Genomic DNA, 20,609 nt, shown 5'->3' on the forward strand with positions numbered 1-20,609 from the left:
AAATGGTGACAGCGTAGAATCAGCCACACGCCAGGGAGGGGAGGGTGGGGTAGGAGGGCCTCCGGGGGCCCCGGCCTCACCTGGCCTTCAACAGGAGTCGGAGGAAGCTGCCTTACGTCATTCTTCTAAGCAACTGTGTCAGGACAGCCAGGTCAACCCGAGGAGTCACACATCTTTCTTTCCAGGTGAAGTTTAGGCAGACGTGCCTGACGTGCCCCACCTCCCCGCCGAGGAGACGCGCGGCCTGGGAAGGGGCAGCTCACCCCACCATCCAGCGGAATAATTCAGTCACTTTTCAAAGGTGAAAGGTGCTGTGTGGGGTTTCTGGCTGGTTGTTTTTCCAGGTCAAATAGGAAACGCAGCCAAGCCCGGTCACGCGCCCTGGGCGGGATCCTTCACATCCTCGATAACACCAAAAACACAAAAGCTTTCCCGCCACTCTGATCTCATTGTTTACACACTATAAGGAGAAGCACAGGACACAGCACTTCGGCATAACCACACTGCTTCTTCCTCTTTTCAACAAAGACCCCACCGATGCCAAACTCTTTGGCAACTCGTTGATTCAAGAACTGGCAAATGAAGTAACCCCACCCGTGTTTTTAAATATGAAGACCACTTATATGTGGAATCTAAAAAAAGTGATACGAATGAACTTACATCCCAAACACAAATAGGCCCACAGACATAGAAAACCAACTCATGGTTACCAAAGGGGATAGAGAGGAGATAAATGAGGAGTTTGGGATCAACAGGTACACACATAGCCAGCAAGGACCTACTGCACAGCACAGGGAACTCTACTCATTGCTTTGTTATAACCCACAAGGGGAAAGAATCTGAAAAGGAATGGTTACGTGTATATGTATAACTGAATCACTTTGCTGCACACCTGAATCTAACACAACATTGTAAATCAAGTATATTTCAATTTTTAAAAATTATTTTTTTAAAAAGGCAGAGAAGAAAAGAGCCTGGAGAAGTGTCTCCTGACTTTCCCTTTAAGGGGGAGGGGGTCTCGAAAACCAGACCCAAGACCTGCCTCCAGCATTCCAGGCCTCCTGCGGGGTGACCGCAGGACACGAGCTGTGCCCTGTGGAAGCCAGGAGCACACATTTTCTAACGACCTACAGTTTGGGGTTGAATTAAATATTGAAGCAAGCTCCAGAAATATCGACAAGGAAACACAGCAGCAATAGTGCATCGATTGTGCTGGACTGCTTAATAATTAATCCACTCACCTTGGGGTTTGAATGTCTTTCTGTTTGTACCTCAGCATCACAGACAAGATACCGGGCGAGGGGCTGCAGCTCAGAGCCTCACCTGGTGTCTCAAGTTCTGAGCAGAGTGTCCCTACATCCTCCTCATGTCCCTACATCCTGCTGACCCAGGCGAGGGCTCGTCAGCTCGGCCCTTCTAAGTTCAAGCCTCGTAGGAACCTGGCAGGAGCGTTGGATGAACCCCTGAAGGGACCCGAGTGGATTTTTGGTGATGCTGCTTCTGCGCCCTTGCAGCAACCTGACCAGTGTTCTGAACACAGTTAGAAGTAAGTGAGCTCAGCTCCGAGCCGTTTCTGTTGTAAAGCTGGGCCCCCTCGGCTTGTTTACACGGCCCCGTGGGAGATAAGAACCAGAAATACGGGTCTCGCGTCTGTGTCTCTGCCTCCTCGCAGGAGAGACCTGTGTTTGGCAGCATCACACCGGGCGCTCTGAATTCGGGGTCAAACCCAGCACGTGTGCGTATCCCTGCTGGTCCTCAGCGCTGAGCTTCCGAACGGGGCTCTGGGAAGCTCCGGTTCCGGGAGTCTCACCTACTTCTTAAAAATCCTGATCAAGTTATGAATTTAACAGCTGAATAGGTGAAAAGAATCTTGCTCCGAGGACTTGCCAACAGGAAGTTCCCTAGATTATCGGTCAGTGTTTTTGTGTTTCTTTTCTCAACAAGTACAATGAGATGGTGGACTTCTTCATTCCGGGAGAGCGATGGGTGTCAGGTCTCGGTGCGGACACAGAACCCCCCACCCCCCTGCCAGGGCCAACTCGCCTGGAGGGGAGAGGGGCCGGCACCCAGCTCAGATCCCACGGGGATTCAGAGCTTCCAACAAAGGTTCTGGGGCCTGGGTGGAGCTGAGGGTGCTGCCCTCCAAGCTTATGTCAGATGATTTAGACAATCCAGTGGTGTGGGAAAGGGCGATGGATCCGGGCCCACGAGGTGAGGGGCGACAGTGGGTGGACGTGACCATCAGGGCCTGAAAGGAGCATAGGCAAGGCATGCGGGCGCTGACAGGGGCCCAGTCAGGCGAGGAGAAGGACCACAGGCCCTCTGCCCTTGGGCCTTGATCTGATTTTCTAAATGTGTGAGTTTCAGGACTTAAGAAGCAGAGATATTCAATTGCGTCTTCACTGCATCGCCTGGGACTTTGGAGTTTAAGCAAGTGGAACACAGAATGTGGTAAACGTCGGGCCAGCAGGCCCGGGAAAGCACGCTTCACACCTTCACACCTTCATTCACTCATCCATTCACACCTTCATTCTTTCATTCATTCCTCTGCTCCACAAATATTTCTCAAGCATCGACCAAAGCACGAGCTGCCTCCTACTCTGAGCCAGGCCAGTCCGTTCTCCTTCTAGACGCACTGGACCCTCAGTTTTGTGGTGGGAGGGGACGAGTGGGGCGGTCCCACCGTTTGCCGGTGAAGGATAACACGGCGCTCGCTGTCAGCACCGTGTGGTCTAAAATTAGGGAAACATCACGAAGCCTCAGGGTTTCTACATCTGTTGCAAATGTGAGGGGTCCACATGGACGAGGGTGTAGGGGGCTCCCTGAGTAGGCAGCCTCCTCTCCATCCATCAGGGTCTGGAAACGCGCACTTCCCTCGGGATGGGACGTCATGGCCACGGTGGTCTCACCCCCACTGCCGCTTCTTGGGCACCTCCTGAGCCTCCCGAGCGAGAGCCAGTGGCGGGGCTGCATGGCCCTCCCCCGCGGCTGAACAGAGCCCCGTCTCTCATCCTGCCGCCACCCTGAGGCCACTCCCAGCCCCCTCCACACCCCTCCCCCACGGACAGACCCAATATCCAGCTCATTAACGAGAAACCTTTTTACGGAAAATTTGACGGGTGAGAATTCACACTTCTCGCCATGAAGCAGACATGTCACACAACTCCTCTTGGCCAGCCATCGTCCTTCCTAAGCTCCCCTCTGCCTTTGCTCATCCCGGGCAAAGTCTCACCTGAAGTCCCCACCTCTCTGTTCACCCTGTGAATCATCCACCTCGGACCTTCTCCGGGCCCCGCAGAGCCTTAAAAATCAGAGGGTGGGGCAAATAGATCAGAGGGTGTTTCTTCAAACGCTTTGAAATTCAAAGAGCAATTCAAGGTAGAACTCCAAGATAATAACAATAACACCCAAAGGCACCATTGCTAAGCATGTAAAGCAGCTCAGAGTGACCACACGGACCCTGTAAGCACGAGGAAGGAACAAGTTTCCCTTAAAGGAGACGTGGTGCAAAATTTCCCATTTTAGAGCAAGAAAAGTGGGAACCCAGTAAGATGTGACCGAGATCTGGGAGATGGCGGGTTGGACCACCACCCAGCTGTGTTAGAAACCCCGTGGGACTTCCCTGGTGGCGCAGTGGATAAGAATCTGCCTGCCATGCAGGGGACACGGGTTCGAGCCCTGGTCTGGGAAGATCCCACATGCCGCGGGGCAACTAAGCCCGAGAGCCACAACTACTGAGCCTGCATGCCACAACTACTGAAGCGCACATGCCTTGAGCCCGTGCTCCACAACAAGAGATGCCGCCACAATGAGAAGCCCACGCACCGCAACGAAGAGCAGCCCCCGCTCGCCGCAACTAGAGAAAGCCCGCGCACAGCAACGAAGACCCAATGCAGCCAAAAATAAAAATTAATAAATAAATAAAAAAACAAACAAAGAAAAAAGAAACCCTGTGCTCCATCCACTGTGAGGCCCTGGGTCCTGAAATGTTCCTGAACTTTCCAGGGTCCCATGTCACCTGCCACACAGCACTCTGGCCAATCTTGATTTTAACGCTTGTCACGCAGATAAGGCCTGGAGAGCATTTAGAACAATGATTGGCATTTTGCCATTCAAAACCTCACATGACCTCCAATTTTAAGACACCAGCCTTTGAAGTTTATTATCATGCAGCCTCCTTGATTGTAAAGCTTCCCCGTCCTACTGAAATCTTGGGCTGTACCTAGTGCACAGGAAAAGCACAGCTATTGTAAAAGGAAAGTCAGAAAAGCAAAAAGGAATATAAAACGGTTGCAAAATGCCCTCCTCGATATTCATGTTTTATTCATGAATGGACTTCATCAACACTTAGACCACAAACTTTGTGCTATAAGTAGAATTTCTCAGGAAAGTGGCTAACTTAAATTTCCTCACTTCAAGCAGCTCTCTATGAATAATGTATCATGTATTATCCAAGATGCTTGTCAAGTTGACTTAGAAAATGGGAAAGTAAATTTCGTGAAGTAAAAAGGAAAGGAAAAACTCCAAATCATTCAAGCAACAACAAAATATGACAAACACTTAAAAAAAACCAACCAAGTGAAATTCCTCTCCTTCGTCACCAGGTAGATGCAGAAAAACAGATCATCACTGATGTAGAACTTCATTTAATGGCGTTGGTTTGCTGCATACAGAATGTCCTCTGTCCTTGGCCCCTGCCTGGTACCAGCTGTCTGTAAGTCCCCTGTAAGAAATGGTCAGGGGACTTAAGTCTGAGGCTCAAGAAGTCCTGCTTCAGACACCATCATGTCATGTGCGGGGTAGCGCCCACCTCGCGCCATCAGGGGAGAGGGCGGACCTGTCCCAGCATCCTTCCAGTGGAACGGGAGCTGGGCCTGGACGTGCTCCCTGCAGGGAGGGAGAGAGAGAAAGAGGAAACCCCCGGATGAGGGAGGGAGTTTTGTAGGTTTCAAACAAAGATTTTTAATTAAATTCATTTTCATTTTCTTTGGTGGAAACTAATTCAAATTTTTTATGTTGAACCAAATGCAGCTGCAATTTTTCTAGGTAAAGTGGGTCATATAGGGGTAAGAGCACATAGTTCAACCTCATATGTCGTTCGTGGGGGTCATTCTGGCTCAGGCCCACACATGCTACACCTTCCCGGTCAGGGGCCGGGAGTCCAGCTTACCTCTTGGCAGGATGGGGTTTGCTACCCAATGTCATTTTTGCCGGAAGCTCGATGGCGGAAAGAGGGGGAGGCACCCAGGAGCGAAGTCTCCAACCTGACGCAGAGCAGTGAGTGAGGGGTTGCCAGGGTGAGCGTCCACTTCCAGAGCCCACCCGGCACATGGACGCTGCTGCAGTGCATTCGTTCGACAAGTATTGTTCGGGAACCTACCGTGTGCACTGCGAAGTCTGGGGATAGTGAACAAGATAGACATCATCCCTGCCCTCTGACCTTTCGTGACCTAAAACGTAAAATGAGGCCACGGTTTCTCAGATATGACACCAAAAGCGAACCCATGAAAAATAAACTGCACTTCATCGGAATTTAAAACTTTGTATTAAAAATACCGTTAAGAAAGCAGAGAGCCCCTAGAGTGGGAGTATTTTCAAATCATGTATCTGATGAGAAAATTGCATCTGGAATATATAAAGAGGCCTCATAATTCAACAATAAAAACACAATCCCTATCTTAAAAGGAAATGGACTTGCACAGACATTTCTCCCAAGGAGACATACAAGGATCCCATAAGCACATGCAAAGAGGCTCAACATCTTTAGTCATTGGGAAATGCACATCCAAACCACAATGAGAAGCCACTTCATACCCACCAGGATGGCGAGAATAAAAAGACACATAATGACAAACGCTAGGAGGGACGTAGGGACACGAGCCCCATACGTTACTGGCTGGATGTGAAATGGTGCAGCCTCTTTGGAAAACAGTCTGGCGGTTCCTCAAAAGTTTACACACAGAGTTGCAATGTGACCCAGCAATTCCACTTGCAGGTATAGGCCCCAGAGCAATGGAAGCATATGTCCACACAAAGACTTGTATATTAATGTTTGTAAAAGCATCATTCACAATAGCCAACAAGTGGAAAGAACACAAATCTCCAACCACTGACCAATGGACAACTAAAATGTGGTGCATTCAGACCATGGAACGTTATTCAGCCATCAGAGACCAATGGACAAATAAAGTGTGGTGCATTCAGACCATGGAACGTTATTCAGCCATCAGAAGGAAGGAAGCAGTGACACATGCCACACCGTGGATGAACTGTGAAAACACATGAGAGAGCCGGTCGCAAAAGACCACGCATTGCATGATCCCATTGACATGAAATGTCCAGAATTGGCAAATCCCAGAGACAGGAAGTAGATGAGTGGCTGCCTGGGTCTGGCGGAGGTGGGGGGATAGTGAGGGCTAATGGGGAGGAATTTTCACTGGGGGTGATGGAAAGTTCTAAACTTCGTGGTGACAGTTGCACAACTCTGTGAATATATTAAAACCATGGAACTGTATACTTTAAAGGAGTGAATCTTGTGGTATGTGAATTATATCTCAATAAAAATGTTTTCTATAAAGATACACAATACGGAAGTTTATATTTGGGGAAAGAAAAAAGTACCCATCATTTCATCAAGTAAAGCAGAGAAAATAAAGTTCAACTAGATCATCTCACTGGTAGTTTCTGTTAAATCACTAGGAAGGTGATCCTGAGCCACTGATCAGAACTGTGCCTGGCTTATAACTGTTGAGAAACGCGGTATAGACAGACCTCCTGATTATACGCAGCCTATAAGATAAGGAACATACCACTTAGAAGGGAGGCTATACGTGTGATAAAGTGGTTTATGGTTTTACAGGACCATTTGGCTGAATTAAGAAGTCCTCCTGGGCTTCCCTGGTGGCGCAGTGGTTGGGAGTCCACCTGCCGATGCAGGGGACACGGGTTCGTGCCCCAGTCTCGGAAGATCCCACATGCCGCGGAGCGGCTGGGCCCGTGAGCCACGGCCACTGAGCCTGCGCGTCCGGAGCCTGTGCTCTGCAACGGGAGAGGCCACAGCAGTGAGAGGCCCGCGTACCGCAAAAAAAAAAGAAGTCCCCCTTGGTAAGCAGTGCTGGGAAAACTGGACCGCTACATGTAGAAGAATGAAATTAGAACACTCCCTAACACTATACACAAAAATAAACTCAAAATGGATTAGAGACCTAAATGTAAGACCAGACACTATAAAACTTTTAGAGGAAAACATAGGAAGAACACTCTTTGACATAAATCACAGCAAGATCTTTTTTGATCCACCTCCTAGAGTAATGGAAATAAAACCAAAAATAAACAAATGGGACCTAATGAAACTTAAAAGCTTTTGCAAAGCAAAGGAAACTACAAACAAGATGAAAAGACAGCCCTCAGAATGGGAGAAAATATTTGCAAACGAATCAACAGACAAAGGATTAATCTCCAAAATATAGAAACAGCTCATGCAGCTCAATATTAAAAAAAAAACAACCCAATCCAAAAATGGGCAGAAGACCTAAATAGACATTTCTCCAAAGAAGACATACAGACGGCCAAGAGGCACCTGAAAAGCTGCTCAGCATCACTAACTATTAGAGAAATGCAAATCAAAACTACAATGAGGTATCACCTCACACCAGTCAGAATGGGCATCATCAGAAAATCTACAAACAACAAATGCTGGAGAGGGTGTGGAGAAAAGGGAACCCTCTTGCACTGTTGGTGGGAATGTAAATCGATACAGTCACTATGGAGAACAGTATGGAGGTTCCTTAAAAAACTAAAAACAGAATTACCATATGACCCAGCAATCCCATTACTGGGCATATACCCAGAGAAAATGATAATTCAAAAAGACACATGCACCCCAATGTTCATTGCAGCACTATTTACAATAGCCAGGTCATGAAAGCAACCTAAATGTCCATCAACAGACAAATGGATAAAGAAGATGTGGTACATATATACAATGGAATATTACTCAGCCATAAGAAGGAACGAAATTGGGTCATCTGTAGAAACGTGGATGGATCTAGAGACTGTCGTACAGAGTGAAGTAAGTCAGAAAGAGAAAACAAATATCGTGTATTAACGCATGTATGTGGAACCTAGAAAAATGGTACAGATGAACCGGTCTGCAGGACAGAAATAGAGACAGAGATGTAGAGAACAAACATATGGACACCAAGGGGGGAAAGTGGTGGGGGGGGGATGGTGGTGGATGAATTGGGAGATTGGGGTTGACAGTATACACTAACATGTATGAAATAGATAACTAAAAGAACCTGCTGCATAAAAAATAAATAAAATTAAATTTTTTTTAAAAAGTGGAAAACAAAGAAGTCCCCCTTGGGCTCTGCTTTGAGGTGCAGAGCAGGAATAACTTAGTTTGAGGGAAATATTATATGCTTCCATCTCAGCCCCAGAATTCTTTTGTCCAAGAGATTTGGGTCATAAAAAAGGCAATTGCTTTGCTTTTATACCAGCTATCTACAAGATGTATTAAGCAAGTACTTGGGCACAATTCACCTGGGAAGGAGGGAGACGGAGCCTTCACACACACAACCAGTCATCAGAGTTCTGGTGACAACCCCGCGTCCAGAGCAGCCCGGCTGCCGGCGAGGCCTGGGGGGACTGTGGACTCTGCGGGCTGCGGGGAAGGGGGGCCAGGGAAGGGCAGCGGCTCCAGCTCCCTGGGCTGTCGTCCCACTGGACCCCGCTGGCCATGGACCCCTGGGCAGTCGTCCTCCAGGGACATTATCACTAGGTGGTTGGAGAAATAAATATGATAGAGCCACGGAAAAACATTCAATTCAGCGATTTAGGCCAGAATGAAGGAGAACTACACATGCTGGCAGAAAATTGTCCGGTTCCTTAAGTGAGAAAACCATTGCAGAGTCTTATGGAGGCAACAGGACACACACGCATGCACGTACACACGTGTATATACACACACCCGGGGGGAAGATCCGGGGTTTGGAAGCAAGCTTTCGATTTTTACCTTATACCTTCCTGTATTATTTTCATTAAAAACCAACCAACCAACCAAGAAACATGAACGTGTCTTATAATGAAAAGCAGTTAATAAATATTTTTCAGTCTCTTTCCCATGACAACAAGCGCTCCCGCACATCCTGCTTCCGGGCCCCGTTTGCCAAGATGAGGACGTTGAGGGAGTGACTCCGGGGAGGACGGAGCTGGTGGCGGGGCTGAGTCTGAGGCTGCCGCGTCCCCGCAGAGGCGTGGCGGGTCCCTGCCCATCCCGGCTGGCACGCCCGGGGGAGGGGGCACTGGGCCGGCTGTCCTGGGGGCCTGAGCCACCTGCTTCAGCAGGTGCCTGAAGCGGAGGGACCCGGGCTGCCTGGAGCCGCAGAATCGACTCCCTTCTCGACCTTTAATCACCTCAGTCTCGGTTTCAGTGCATTCAGTCCCGCGAACACTGTTCTCTGGGCCCCTTGAAAGGGACGCGGCACGGCCCTCCCCCGGGCTCTCGGGGGCGCAGAGCATCACTGCTCCGTGGGAAGGGCATCCAGCCTGCTGGTCTCCACCACCAGCTGCCCCGAGGCAGGTCCCCGTACCTCTACGGCTCTGCAGCCTCAGGCGGGAGAGCACAGGGCAGACAGGAGGCTGACTGCCAAATTCAGTGTTGGGTAGGCTTTCTGGAAGGGGTTCCCATTTGTTTTATTTATTTCCAAGGCCTCCGTCTTGGTCTCTGTCCAAACCAAGAGATGCTGAGTGTGAGTCCACGGGGGCAGAGTCCGTCTCAGGAGGACCCGAGATCGGTACCTGGCACTCGGCGGAGGCACAGAAAATGCACGTAGAGTGACGGGGTGGGGGGCGTCCTGCTATTTCCCGGGGCAGATCCTGAAGCCGGTGTGGCCTCGGGACCCCAGGGGAGAACTGGAAGATCACTCTGCAGTGAGTCTCTCTGAGGACCCAGGACCTCTTGGGAACTGGCCCGGCCCTCGTGCACCTTAGGCTGTCCCCCCGACCAGCAAGACGACAGCAGTGAACCGGCACACGGAGACACGCAAAGCAGCGAGCTGATGCTTCATCACAACCCTGGCCACTGGGGCGCGTCCCGATGAGGACGTCCGTCCCTCTGCCTCCGTGGCGCTCCCGGGCCTTTCGGATGGAAGGCGCAGCTCAGGCCTCCGCCTGGCCCCACGTCTTAAATACCACGAACGCGTTTTTGGTGGCGTCTTTCCTTTTACCTGACGGGATAAACTGTTTTATTGTTTCCTATCTTCCTGCTCTTTGATGATTGTACTCTCAGGGAAATGTACACTATTTCTATAAGAGGAGGGGAAAAAATAAGAGCCCTAAAGGCCTAAAAATAAACTGCCTCTGCTAAGGCACGGACCTGAGTCCCCTCCAGGGGCGTCGCCAGTTTGGTCTGTCCGCCACGTCGAGTGTCCAGGGTTGGTTGTGCTCTGAACAAGTCGGCTCAGGACTTCACGCTATATGTTTTACTTCCGAGCTTCCCAGGATGAAAAGGATCTTTTCATTAATATCAAGAAGAATACAGCCAAACTGAATCAGGTGTTTTATAAGTGGTGACCAAATGCAACGGAATAGTTTCCCATCTTGAATTTCTGTGAGAAAATATTTTAAACTTGGATAGCCAATTAGTGAAAACAGGAGACTCTGAGGGCAGAATGGGAATGTGTGATGCCTATTTCTCTCCTTTTCATTTTCATTTTCGAAGCGTTATTTGTGGATTGCTAGCCACTTAGACTTGAAGTGATCCCAGCGTGTTTAAGCCCTTCATGCGTGTCAGGTAAATATTTTCTAATCTATCTCCTTAGACATTCCTCACAGTAATCAATATCCTCATATTGATGTGGAAAAACTCAAGATTGTAAGTAGTTTTGCCAAAATCAGTTCAGCCGTCTAGGAGAAGATGTGAACCTTTCAGACCCGTCCTTCAGCGGCTGCTGTCTGCCCGGCCTCGCACGGCAGAGAAGATTCCTCCAGATCCTTCTCGGGCGACCGTGGGAAGCTGCGCGCCATCCCACGTTGGGGGGACGGGGAGATCGAGGGGACACAGCCAGACTCAGCCAGGCTCCGCCCCGACTGGGTGGGCCCTGGCCTGTCCCATGACCTCTCTGAGGCTCGTTTCTCCCAGAGAGGAATGGAGAGCCCCGCAGGGTGTTTGAGGTCATTCACACGAAAGAACTTAGCAATAATAAACTTAGCATGAAAGAACGTAAGCATCTTGTAAACACAAGGCACATTTTACTGCTCTCCAGGTTTGACCTTGAAAATGCAGGGTAATATCCCTGTGCTGTTTCAACTCCTGGAAAAAGAAAGTGTCACAGATTTATTTAATCACTCTCCTGAAATCAGAGGTTTTCTACAGTAGTAATAGTGAATTATCCTCAAAAAGACCCAAGTATTAATGTCTGGGCCGAGCGTTAGGGTGGGAAGCAGATAGCATCTTCGCTGTCCCACAGAGCCCTGTATTCGGGACAACGCTGTATTTGTGAACCCTTCTACTTGTTCATTCATTAGAGAACAGTGGTCGGCTTTGATTTACTGGAGCTGAAGTGATGCAGAGACTTAGGCTTTCCGCTTCTATCAGCTCAGTCCCGAGGAGAGATGACAGCTGGGGGGCGGTCTGCTGTTCAGTCGTGATCGGTGGGGAGCACAGCGAGAAGGGACCCTCTCCAGGCCCTGGACCGGGGCATGGGGCCCCTCCCTGAAGCTCTGGGTTCCCCCAGGGGAAGACGCTCTCTTCCCTCTGATGGTTTACGTCAAGGTCGGGACAGCACATGTGTTTCCACTGACCGAGGGGCATGAGGCCCCTCCTGGGCTCGGTTGTGAGGTTTGGGGGCAGCGTTTGTTGACTAATTTTTTTTTATTGTCTATTTATTTTTGGCTGCATTATATATTTTGGGTCTTTGTGGATGCACGCAGGCTCTTCTCTAGTTGCGGCGAGTGGGAGCTACTCTTCCTTGCGGTACGCGGGCTTCTCATTGCGGTGGCTTCTCTTGTTGCGGAGCATGGGCTCTAGGCGCGCGGGCTCAGTAGTGGTGGCTCGTTGGCTCTGTAGTGGTGGCTCACGGGCTCTAGAGCACAGGCTCAGTAGTTGTGGCGCACAGGCTTAGTTGCTCCATGGCATGTGGGATCCTCCCGGACCAGGGCTCGAACCGTGTCCCCTGCATTGGCAGGCAGATTCTTAACCACCGCGCCACCAGGGAAGTCCCCTCACATTATATATTATGTGTATATACCTATATATTTCCCTAGCACATAACAGAAATATGGAGATATTGGGACCCCGCGTGGGACTAGATTCACTAGTTTGAGATAATATATTTTATACTTGGAAATAAGAGAGAACATGATATTGTATTTACCTGATATTTTGTCTAAAAGTGACCACACACATGTGACAGGGATAGAAGGAAAAACTGGAGAGATGTGCTGTAATCTTCCTCTTCACTTTTACCCCTGCCCCCTCCCTCTCCTGGACCTCCTGCCCCATCCTGGTCACCCAGGGAGGCTGCAGCCCCCAGAGCAAACAGAAGGGGCAGAGCCTGGACCAGCAGACTTCAGCCCTTCAGACCAACACCTTCACCAGCCTGAGACGAAGTGAATTCACGCGTGGTGTGAACACCCTCAAACACTTTAGAAAAATCTCCGTAGCGCCCAAATTCCTACTCAGAGAAATATATTAATATAAATTAATATAATATTAATTTATGATAAAATAATGCATATCTAAGAATGTAAGTTCTCAGGTAGGGTCACAGGGCAAAACAGAAGGTACTCAGGTAACGTACTCAGAGGCTCGCTCACTTTAATGTACTCAGGTAACGTAACCAGAGGCTCGCTCACTTTAACGTATCAATCTTTCGTTTTTCTTTTCTTTCTTTTTTCTTCTGCCCAGGGCACGCAGCTTGTGGGATCTTAGTTCCCCCACCAGGGATTAAACCCAGGCCCTCGTCAGTGAGAGCACGGAGCCCTAACCACTGGACCACAAGGGAATTCCCTAACGTATCAGTCTTGATGCTTAAAAAGTATGTTAAGAAGTGATACCGTTCAAAAAGTAGAGAACATGGCAAAGCAGTGGCACAGGTGAACATGAGAATGTAAACCATAAGTGTACAATCTGCGTGTTAAAACCACACACAAGTTCTTTAGGTTCCTGTGTAACATGAGTGTCCAGGATGGCTTTAAGGTTGCCTCAAGGACCACTGCAGTCATGGTGACGACCAAGAGCGCCCCACAGAGTCCCAGAACACACCCGGGAGGCACCACCGCTTCTGTGGGATGGAAACAGTCAGACGAACTAATAGTAACCATCTTGCAAAAAAAAAAAATTAAACCCTGTTGGTTTTCTTAAAATTGGTTCCACATAATTCTAGACTTAAACATGGAAACACCCCAAGTGATAAGGGTCACCAGTGTTCATAAACCTGGGGGATGTCCCATCCGCCACCTTGACCTTTGATGCTGCTGTTTGACCTTGAAAACGGGCTACCAGAGAGAAAAGCTCTTTAGGATGATGAGTCGATTCTTGCCCAGGAGGTCAGCGTGAGACAGGGATTCGCAGCCTCAACGCTGTCGCTTCAGACCGAATAAGGGTTGGCTGTGAGGGCCGCTGGGTGCCTTGCAGGGTGCTCAGAGCACCCCAGCCTCCACCCACTGGGTGCCAGCAGCGAGGTCACGAGGCTCAAAACTGTCTGCAGGTCTTGTCAAATGTCCCCGGGCGATGGAGTCTGTCTGCAGGCTGAGGAGACCTGGTGGGGGCCGTGTAACATCCTCCTTTGGTCTCTGTTTAGTGCAGTTAGTGACTTTTTTTTTTTTAAAAAGAGAGTATGTAACACAGAAGCTTAACTCACCCGCTTAGAGCAGGGTCAGATATTATTATATCAAGACCATGAATGGATGGAGCTAGAGTCTGTCATGCAGAGTGAAGTAAGTCAGAAAGAGAAAGACAAATACCGTATGCTAACACATATATATGGAATCTAAAAAAAAAAAAAGGATATGAAGAACCTAGGGGCAGGACAGGAATAAACACGCAGACGTAGACAATGGACGTGAGTACACGGGGAGGGGGAAGGGTAAGCTGGGACGAAGTGAGAGAGTGGCATGGACGTATATACACTCCCAAACGTAAAATAGATGGCTAGTGGGAAGCAGCCGCATAGCACAGGGAGATCAGCTTGGTGCTTTGTGACCACCTAGAGGGGTGGGATAGGGAGGGTGGGAGGGAGGGAGACGCAAGAGGGAAGAGATATGGGAACATATGTATATGTACAACTGATTCACTTTGCTATACAGCAGCAACTAACACACCATTGTAAAGCAATTATACTCCAATACAGATGTTTAAAAACAAAACAAAACATGAAAAACTCACGCTTCCCTGTTCTGCGTTTTCAGCTATCAGTTTTGGCTTCAGGTTTTGTTATCTGCGGTCCCAGTGACAATCACTGCTTTCGACTGTCTCCACAGGAAGGCCCCACTTCTTTGCTCCTGCCCCCTTACTTCTCAAAGGTCTTCTTCACATGGGAGTCCAAGAACCAGGAGCCCTGGTTCCCACCCTAGTCCCTGCACAGTGGAGGAGGGTTAGCGCAGGTGGGTGTGAGCCTGTGCATGGGTGTGGGTGGGCGTGCAGCTACTGCAGATCCACAGTCTGGCTTCAGTTTGGGGTTTGCCTCCTGCCTGTCCCTCCTACTTGCTCATACCACCCTCTACCGGGAAGCAGCCATGCTGTGTGTGGGTCAGGGGAAGGCCCTGATGGCCCCAAGCTCACTGGGATCCTTCCATCCCCCATGGACACCAACTAGCCAGGGGTCGGCACTTAACCCAGGCCTAAGCCAATCATCTGATGGCATTCCACCATCCTAGTAACTGATTGGCCAGGAATGGGCAGAGGATGTGGCCGGTCCAATCAGAGTGGAGACTCTCTTTCCGCTTGGATGGCAATGAAGAAACACACAGGCCCTGGAGTTCCCACAGCCTTTTCACTGTGACCTTCCTGTGATACTGTCAACATACTCAGTCGTCGTTTGATGTGTAAGGTGGGTTATTTCTGAAGATGACTGTTCATAGGTTCTCTCATCCTTTATGTACAAGGCTCTGCCCCTCCCCCTTGAATCCAGGATGGTCTTGGGCTTACTTTCCCCAATAGAATGAGAGGAAGGTGATGATCCGGAACTTCCAAGCCCAGACCTTCAGGGGCCGGGCAGTGTCCACTTTGACCCTCTTGGGATCCAGCTGCGTGTAAAGAAGCTCAGGCTGACCACCAAGTACGGAGAGAGAGGCCACCTGCTCCCAGCTCTCCATTGACCCAGCTGAGGCTAGTACTAGACATGTGACTAAAGCCATCAGAAACCCCCAGGGCCCAGCTAAGCCCCCAAAAGAATGCAGATGCATGAACCATCCCAGCCACGACCAGGTGGAACAGAGGAACCTTCCCCCAAAACACTGTCCTGAGAAATAATAGCTCACTGGTGTTTAAGCGCCCAAGTTTGTGTGGTCTGTTACCAGAAATAAATAACCCACTCACAGCGTGAGCTGAACTTAATGTTACTTTAATAGACACCTAACTGGTTTGGTTCCATAGGTTTATTTTTTTATTATTATTATTTTCATACAGCAGGTTCTTATTAGTTATCTATTTGATACATATTAGTGTATATATATCAATCCCATGTTTCCATAGGTTTAGAATTAGGATGCTGTGAGCCGCTAGCAACAGAAAATCCAACTCAATAAGGATATTTATTATCTCTCAAAACATGAAATCCAAGTTAGGGTAGTGGCCCAGTGGTGTCACCAAGGACCCATGCTCTTCCCATCTCTCCACGCTGCCATCCCCACTGTGACGCTGTTTCTGTCACATCACGGACGCAAGAAGGCTGCGAAACGCCAGACATCACATCCAGACACACAACATCCGGCAGGAAACGAGGAGCATGTCCTCTTTATGCGCTTTTTACAAGTGAGGAGACCTTTCCCAACAGCAGGATTCACTGGTTTAAAACTTGTTTCAAAACCAGTCACAAGAAGAGGCATGGAGTTACCGAGATTAGCTCACATGGACCAGTTTACCCCTAGCCACGCAGAGGGTGGCTACCTGCACCAAGGTGGGCTTCTGCCAGCAAGGACGGAGGCCATGGCTGTGGCCACCACAGTGTTTACCACAAGATGCAATTAGCATTGACCACTGAACAAAACAGGTGTCCCTGAAAGGCACACAGCCTTTATCCTGTGGCCTTGTGTGGCCTCTGCCTGTGTCCTTCCACCCGCCCCCTGCAAATGTCACCGTTCGCAAGGTGCTAGGCCGGTCAATATCTGTCTCAAGCAGCCAGGGTCCCGGCAGAAAGCAGAAGGCGTTCCTGGGAGGAGATGTGGAAGAGCGCATGGCAACAGGACCACCTGCTGCAGTGTGAACGTGGCTCCACGACCCACCAGAGGTGCTGCTCCCCAGGGCCCAGCTGACCCCGCTGCCTGGCTGTAGGAAGCATGGGGTGACAACTGTCACCCACTCATTCGGCGCCTGACACGAATTGATCCAACAGAAAAGAAAGCTGGGCAAGCACTGTGGTCACCGAAGGACACAGACACTGCCAGGCCAGGGTGCAGACGAGGGAAGAAAGGCCCCAGCCTCTCTGCTTGGTCTCAGCTCGCAACTGGCGCCCCGTTGGTGAAGATCCCCTGACGCTGGCCATTGGCCTCCTGGATGCCACGCAGGAGAGAGTAGATTCGGTTGGAAAGTGGAGAATCGATGAGTTAGGTGACCAAAAACGAGCATTTTACTGAAGAAAAGCAGTTCAGAATCCAGATAGTTTAGCCATGACCACCATTCACTCCCACCCAATCCCAGGCTTCTGTATCTAATCCCCAAAGGGTCCACGTGGAAGCTTCTCTTCACAGCCAGCCAGGGGGACACTCAGTGGCGTTCCTCCAGGGGCCCTGTCAGGCCCCTCTGGTTTCACAAGTGGTGTCCCGTGGCAGCGAGAACAGATGCTGGAAACAAAGTGCATCCTTTAATTCAAGGCTGACTGTGATTGAGAAGAGATAGTTCGTTTCCCCTTGGGGAAACAGAAGCATTCCCTGGGATTGAAATCGAGGTGTCTGAGAGACGCAAGGGTTCTCCGTCTGGTGACCAGATAACGCACGAGCGCGCGCCCCCCGGGCCCTGGAGGCCCGGAGCCCAGAGCTCCTTCCCGCGGGCCCAGCTCAGCCTCCGGGTGACCGCCTGGCGCAGCCAGGGACGGAGGCAGGAGCTGGACCGGCAGGACCGAAGGGGTCGGCCAGCCGGGCCGGGCGGGCCGAACAGGTTCAAGGCTGATTCCAACGCCTCAGCCCCGCCGGATTACAAGTGCCTGTGAGTGTCGCAGCTCTGGAGTCCTTGGGCCAGGGGCCCCGGGCGAGGGAGCCGGCGGGGTTTCAGAAGGAAGCGGGGATCCTAGGTGGAAGACGCTGAGCTTACCTTCGCCTCGGCGCAGAGGAGCTGCGCGACTCTGGGCAGCCCCGCGGGGCCCGCCTCGGCGCCCCCTCACCTGCCAAGCAGGCGGGCCGCGCGTGGGGCCGTGGAGCACGAGGGAGACACAGGCCGGGTTTAGCCGGTCTCCGGCCCAACCTGATCCCGCCCCCTCCCCGACTCCCCGCGATCTCGCCCCTGCCCTCGGGCCTTCGCGGGGAGATATACGTTTCAGGCCGGACCCAGGGCTGGACGCCCAGGGCCCGCCGTCCAGGCCCCGGCTGCGCGGCCCGCACCCCCGCCCCGGAGGCGGAAGCAACAGGGAACCGCGCCCCGCCCTCCGCCCCCGGGTCCCCTCGGCGGCCCTGCGCCAGGGGGCAGGCCGGGAGGGGGCAGGGCCGGGGCGGGCTGGCACCAGAGCGCCAGGGCGCGGGAGCGGGGCGGGGGCGCGGCCCGCGGGGCGCATGCTCACACGCGCTCGTGACGTGCGCGCGGGGACCGGCCTGCCGGAGGCCGGGCTGAGACGGCGGCGGGCGGAGACCGGGAGCAGAGCAGAGCAGGGCAGAGCCGCGGAGCGGAGAGGAGGAGCCGAGCAGCAGAGCAGCGGCGGGAGCGCCGGCCGCCGCGCCCCCGAGCCCGCAGCCCCACCGCCTGGGCCTCGGCACGCGGGCTCCGGTCGCCGAGCGGCCACCCCCGAGCCGGCCGCCGCGGGCCGGGCCGGGCATGAGCGCGGAGGGGCCGCGGCCGCCCCCCGCACCGCCCGGCGCGCCCAGGCCGTGACCGGGGCGGGGCGCGCGGCCGCACTCGGGCCCGGGCCCATGGGCGCGCCGAGCCGGGCTCGGGGGCGCTGAGCGGGCGGGCGCGGCCGGAGGAGCCATGGACTGCACCCTCGTGCGGACGCTCGTGCACAGATACGTGAGTGCGGCCGGCGCGGGACCGGGGCCGGGACCGGGGGGGACGGGCCCTTCGCCCCCGATCGTGCCGCGGCCGCCGGCCCTGGGTCGCTGGGGGCTTGGGCGGCCTCGTGCGGCCGACCGCGCCCCGGGGGACGGCAGGACGCGGGGTACCTGCGGAGCTGGCACCTGGACCCCGACGGCGGAGGAGCCGGGCGGAGCTGCCGGGGCAGAGACTGCTTAGATCGGCGCGGGCCGGGCTGGGGAGGGATGCTCGGGCTTAGCCTCGCCTGCTGGCGCTACCCCAGGGTTAAGGGACAGGGAGAGGGGCACCCACAGGGAAAAAGGCGGTGGCTTTGCTCGTTAGTTTGGTAACAGCACCGGGGGGTTCGGAAGTGAAGTTTGGGACCTTTGTCCCGAAAGTAACCAGTCAGACCCGAGGCTGGCGGTTCGGGGTTCCCCCGGAGTCTTCGCTCCGGGAGGCGCGTGGCGACGCCGGGCTTGGGCAGGGGGACACGGAGGGTCAAGTTGGGTTTGTTTCCCATCCGCCCGAGGGGAGCCGCGTGCGGCGCTGTCGCCGGCCCCGGGGGTAGAGGGGGTGCGCGCAGGAGAAGGAAACTGGTCGCGTCTCTGACAAAGGCCCTCCTGTCCCCCGCGCGCACCGCCGCCAGTCGCAGGTTGCAAAAGTTGTGCGCACTGAGGTTTCCGCTAGGAGAGGGAACGGTGGTGGGAACTTGTTTTCTTCTGGCTGAGGAATTCCCTTCGTCAGTCATTCATATTTACGTGTTTTCTTCGAGGAGACCTCGGCCGCATACGAGGGTGTTTCTGTTCATCCAAGGGGAACGTTGAATCAGTGCCTTCCCCCGAATCCACTCACCAGAGGACTCAAGGGTCAGGGGAGCTCGTGGCACCTTCCAGTAGCTCCCCTGGGGAGGGCAGTCTGCCTTCCGGTTAGTGGGACGAACCCCTCTGGGATTCTGGTTAGGGCCGGGAAGGCTTCCCGTGGGAAGGGCCCTGTCCCCTCAGGGATTCTTGAGTCCATCTTATAACGTGAGTGTAAACATCAGGGTCACCTTGGTGTCTCTACAGTAGTAAGTTCTGGAAAATCAGGTAACAGTGGCAGTAGGTAATCAGATGTCTTAGAGAAACGCTTGACGGGTCCCAGACATTCTGTTCTCAGGCTTATGGCCCACGAGCTCGGAGCCAGCGTTTGCCTAGGATGTGCTCACTAGTTTTCCAGTTAATTTCTGTTCTCTTCCAACTCTGAGACTCTGTGATAGGAAGGAGAGTTGAATTGTGAGCGGTAACGCGCAGTCTCTATCCACGGGTCTCCTGGTCCGAGGCCCCCCGCCTGGTGGGTCTTCCCCTCCGTCCTGCTCCTGTGACCCCTTCGTCCTCGGAGTCCGGCAGACAGGTGTCCGAGTTTTGTGCTTTCACTCCCTTACGTCCTCCAGGCCTTCAGCTGTTTCATGGCATATCAATCTCTATAAATGTTGGTGTACCTGATACATTTTAATTCCCCTTTGCTGTGTTATTAGACTTATTTTTCTCAGACCTAACTGGGAAATATTCTTCAGTGAACTTTCCCAGCATATATGTTTGGTAATGTCCCTGGGATCCAGTTACAGGGTGCTGTTATTATTTCTTTGTTTCTCATTCCACATCTTTTTTTTTTTTAACAGTCTGATCATTTGTCTACTTCACCATATTCACATACAAAACCATTCATTTCTATGATGTGAAACTCATGTCTACGTTATTAAACTAATTTGACTTTTTCCAGAAACAGTCAATTTGTTTGCTTATAATTGGATTATCTTTCAATATTTAGGAATTAATTATACTTCCTTTTGCTAGAGGGCGAAGAAAGACTCTGGGATTAAATATTCATATTTCCTTGTGGTTTCCATATATGACGTATTTCATAAGCATGAATAAAGTCATACCGTGTTCCCATCTGGTGTTCACACAGTCAGAATTTCCAGGACAAAGAAACCTTTTCATGATGACGCCTGAGGGCTGCCAAAGATAAAGGAGTCCTTGGAAACCATTGCTGTGGGTATTCTATTCTGGGTTAATTCCAGAGAGGTAGAATAGGCAAATGAATGAGAGGATTCCCTTCCGGGTTAGGCCAGGTATATGCCAAAGCTGGCATTACTGGTCGTTTGTGAGCCTCGATGCATGTCAGCCGCGTAGAGATGCGCTGTACGCGCTGTACTTGTAAATGGCAAAGCGCTTCTGTACCTTGAGCTTTT

At 51.9% G+C, this 20,609-nt stretch overlaps 1 protein-coding gene across 8 annotated transcripts in view; it reads left to right on the forward strand.

The window, feature by feature from the left end:
• The first annotated feature begins 14,402 nt into the window (after positions 1-14,402).
• Positions 14,403-20,609, forward strand: part of ATP11A (ATPase phospholipid transporting 11A) — a 122,228-nt gene continuing 116,021 nt past the window's right edge. For 7 of the 8 annotated variants that reach the window (XM_079903507.1, XM_079903511.1, XM_079903503.1 and 4 more), the window contains exon 1: positions 17,941-18,376. In XM_079903507.1, coding sequence (XP_079759633.1) covers positions 18,338-18,376 — 39 coding nt within the window. In that variant the 5' untranslated portion in view covers positions 17,941-18,337. Of the gene's footprint in view, positions 15,054-17,940; positions 18,377-20,609 lie in introns of those variants that run through there. The other variant, XM_079903505.1, reaches the window with a different exon arrangement.

Source organism: Stenella coeruleoalba (genome assembly GCF_951394435.1).
Source record: "Stenella coeruleoalba genome assembly, chromosome: 18".
Lineage (NCBI taxonomy): Eukaryota > Metazoa > Chordata > Mammalia > Artiodactyla > Delphinidae > Stenella > Stenella coeruleoalba.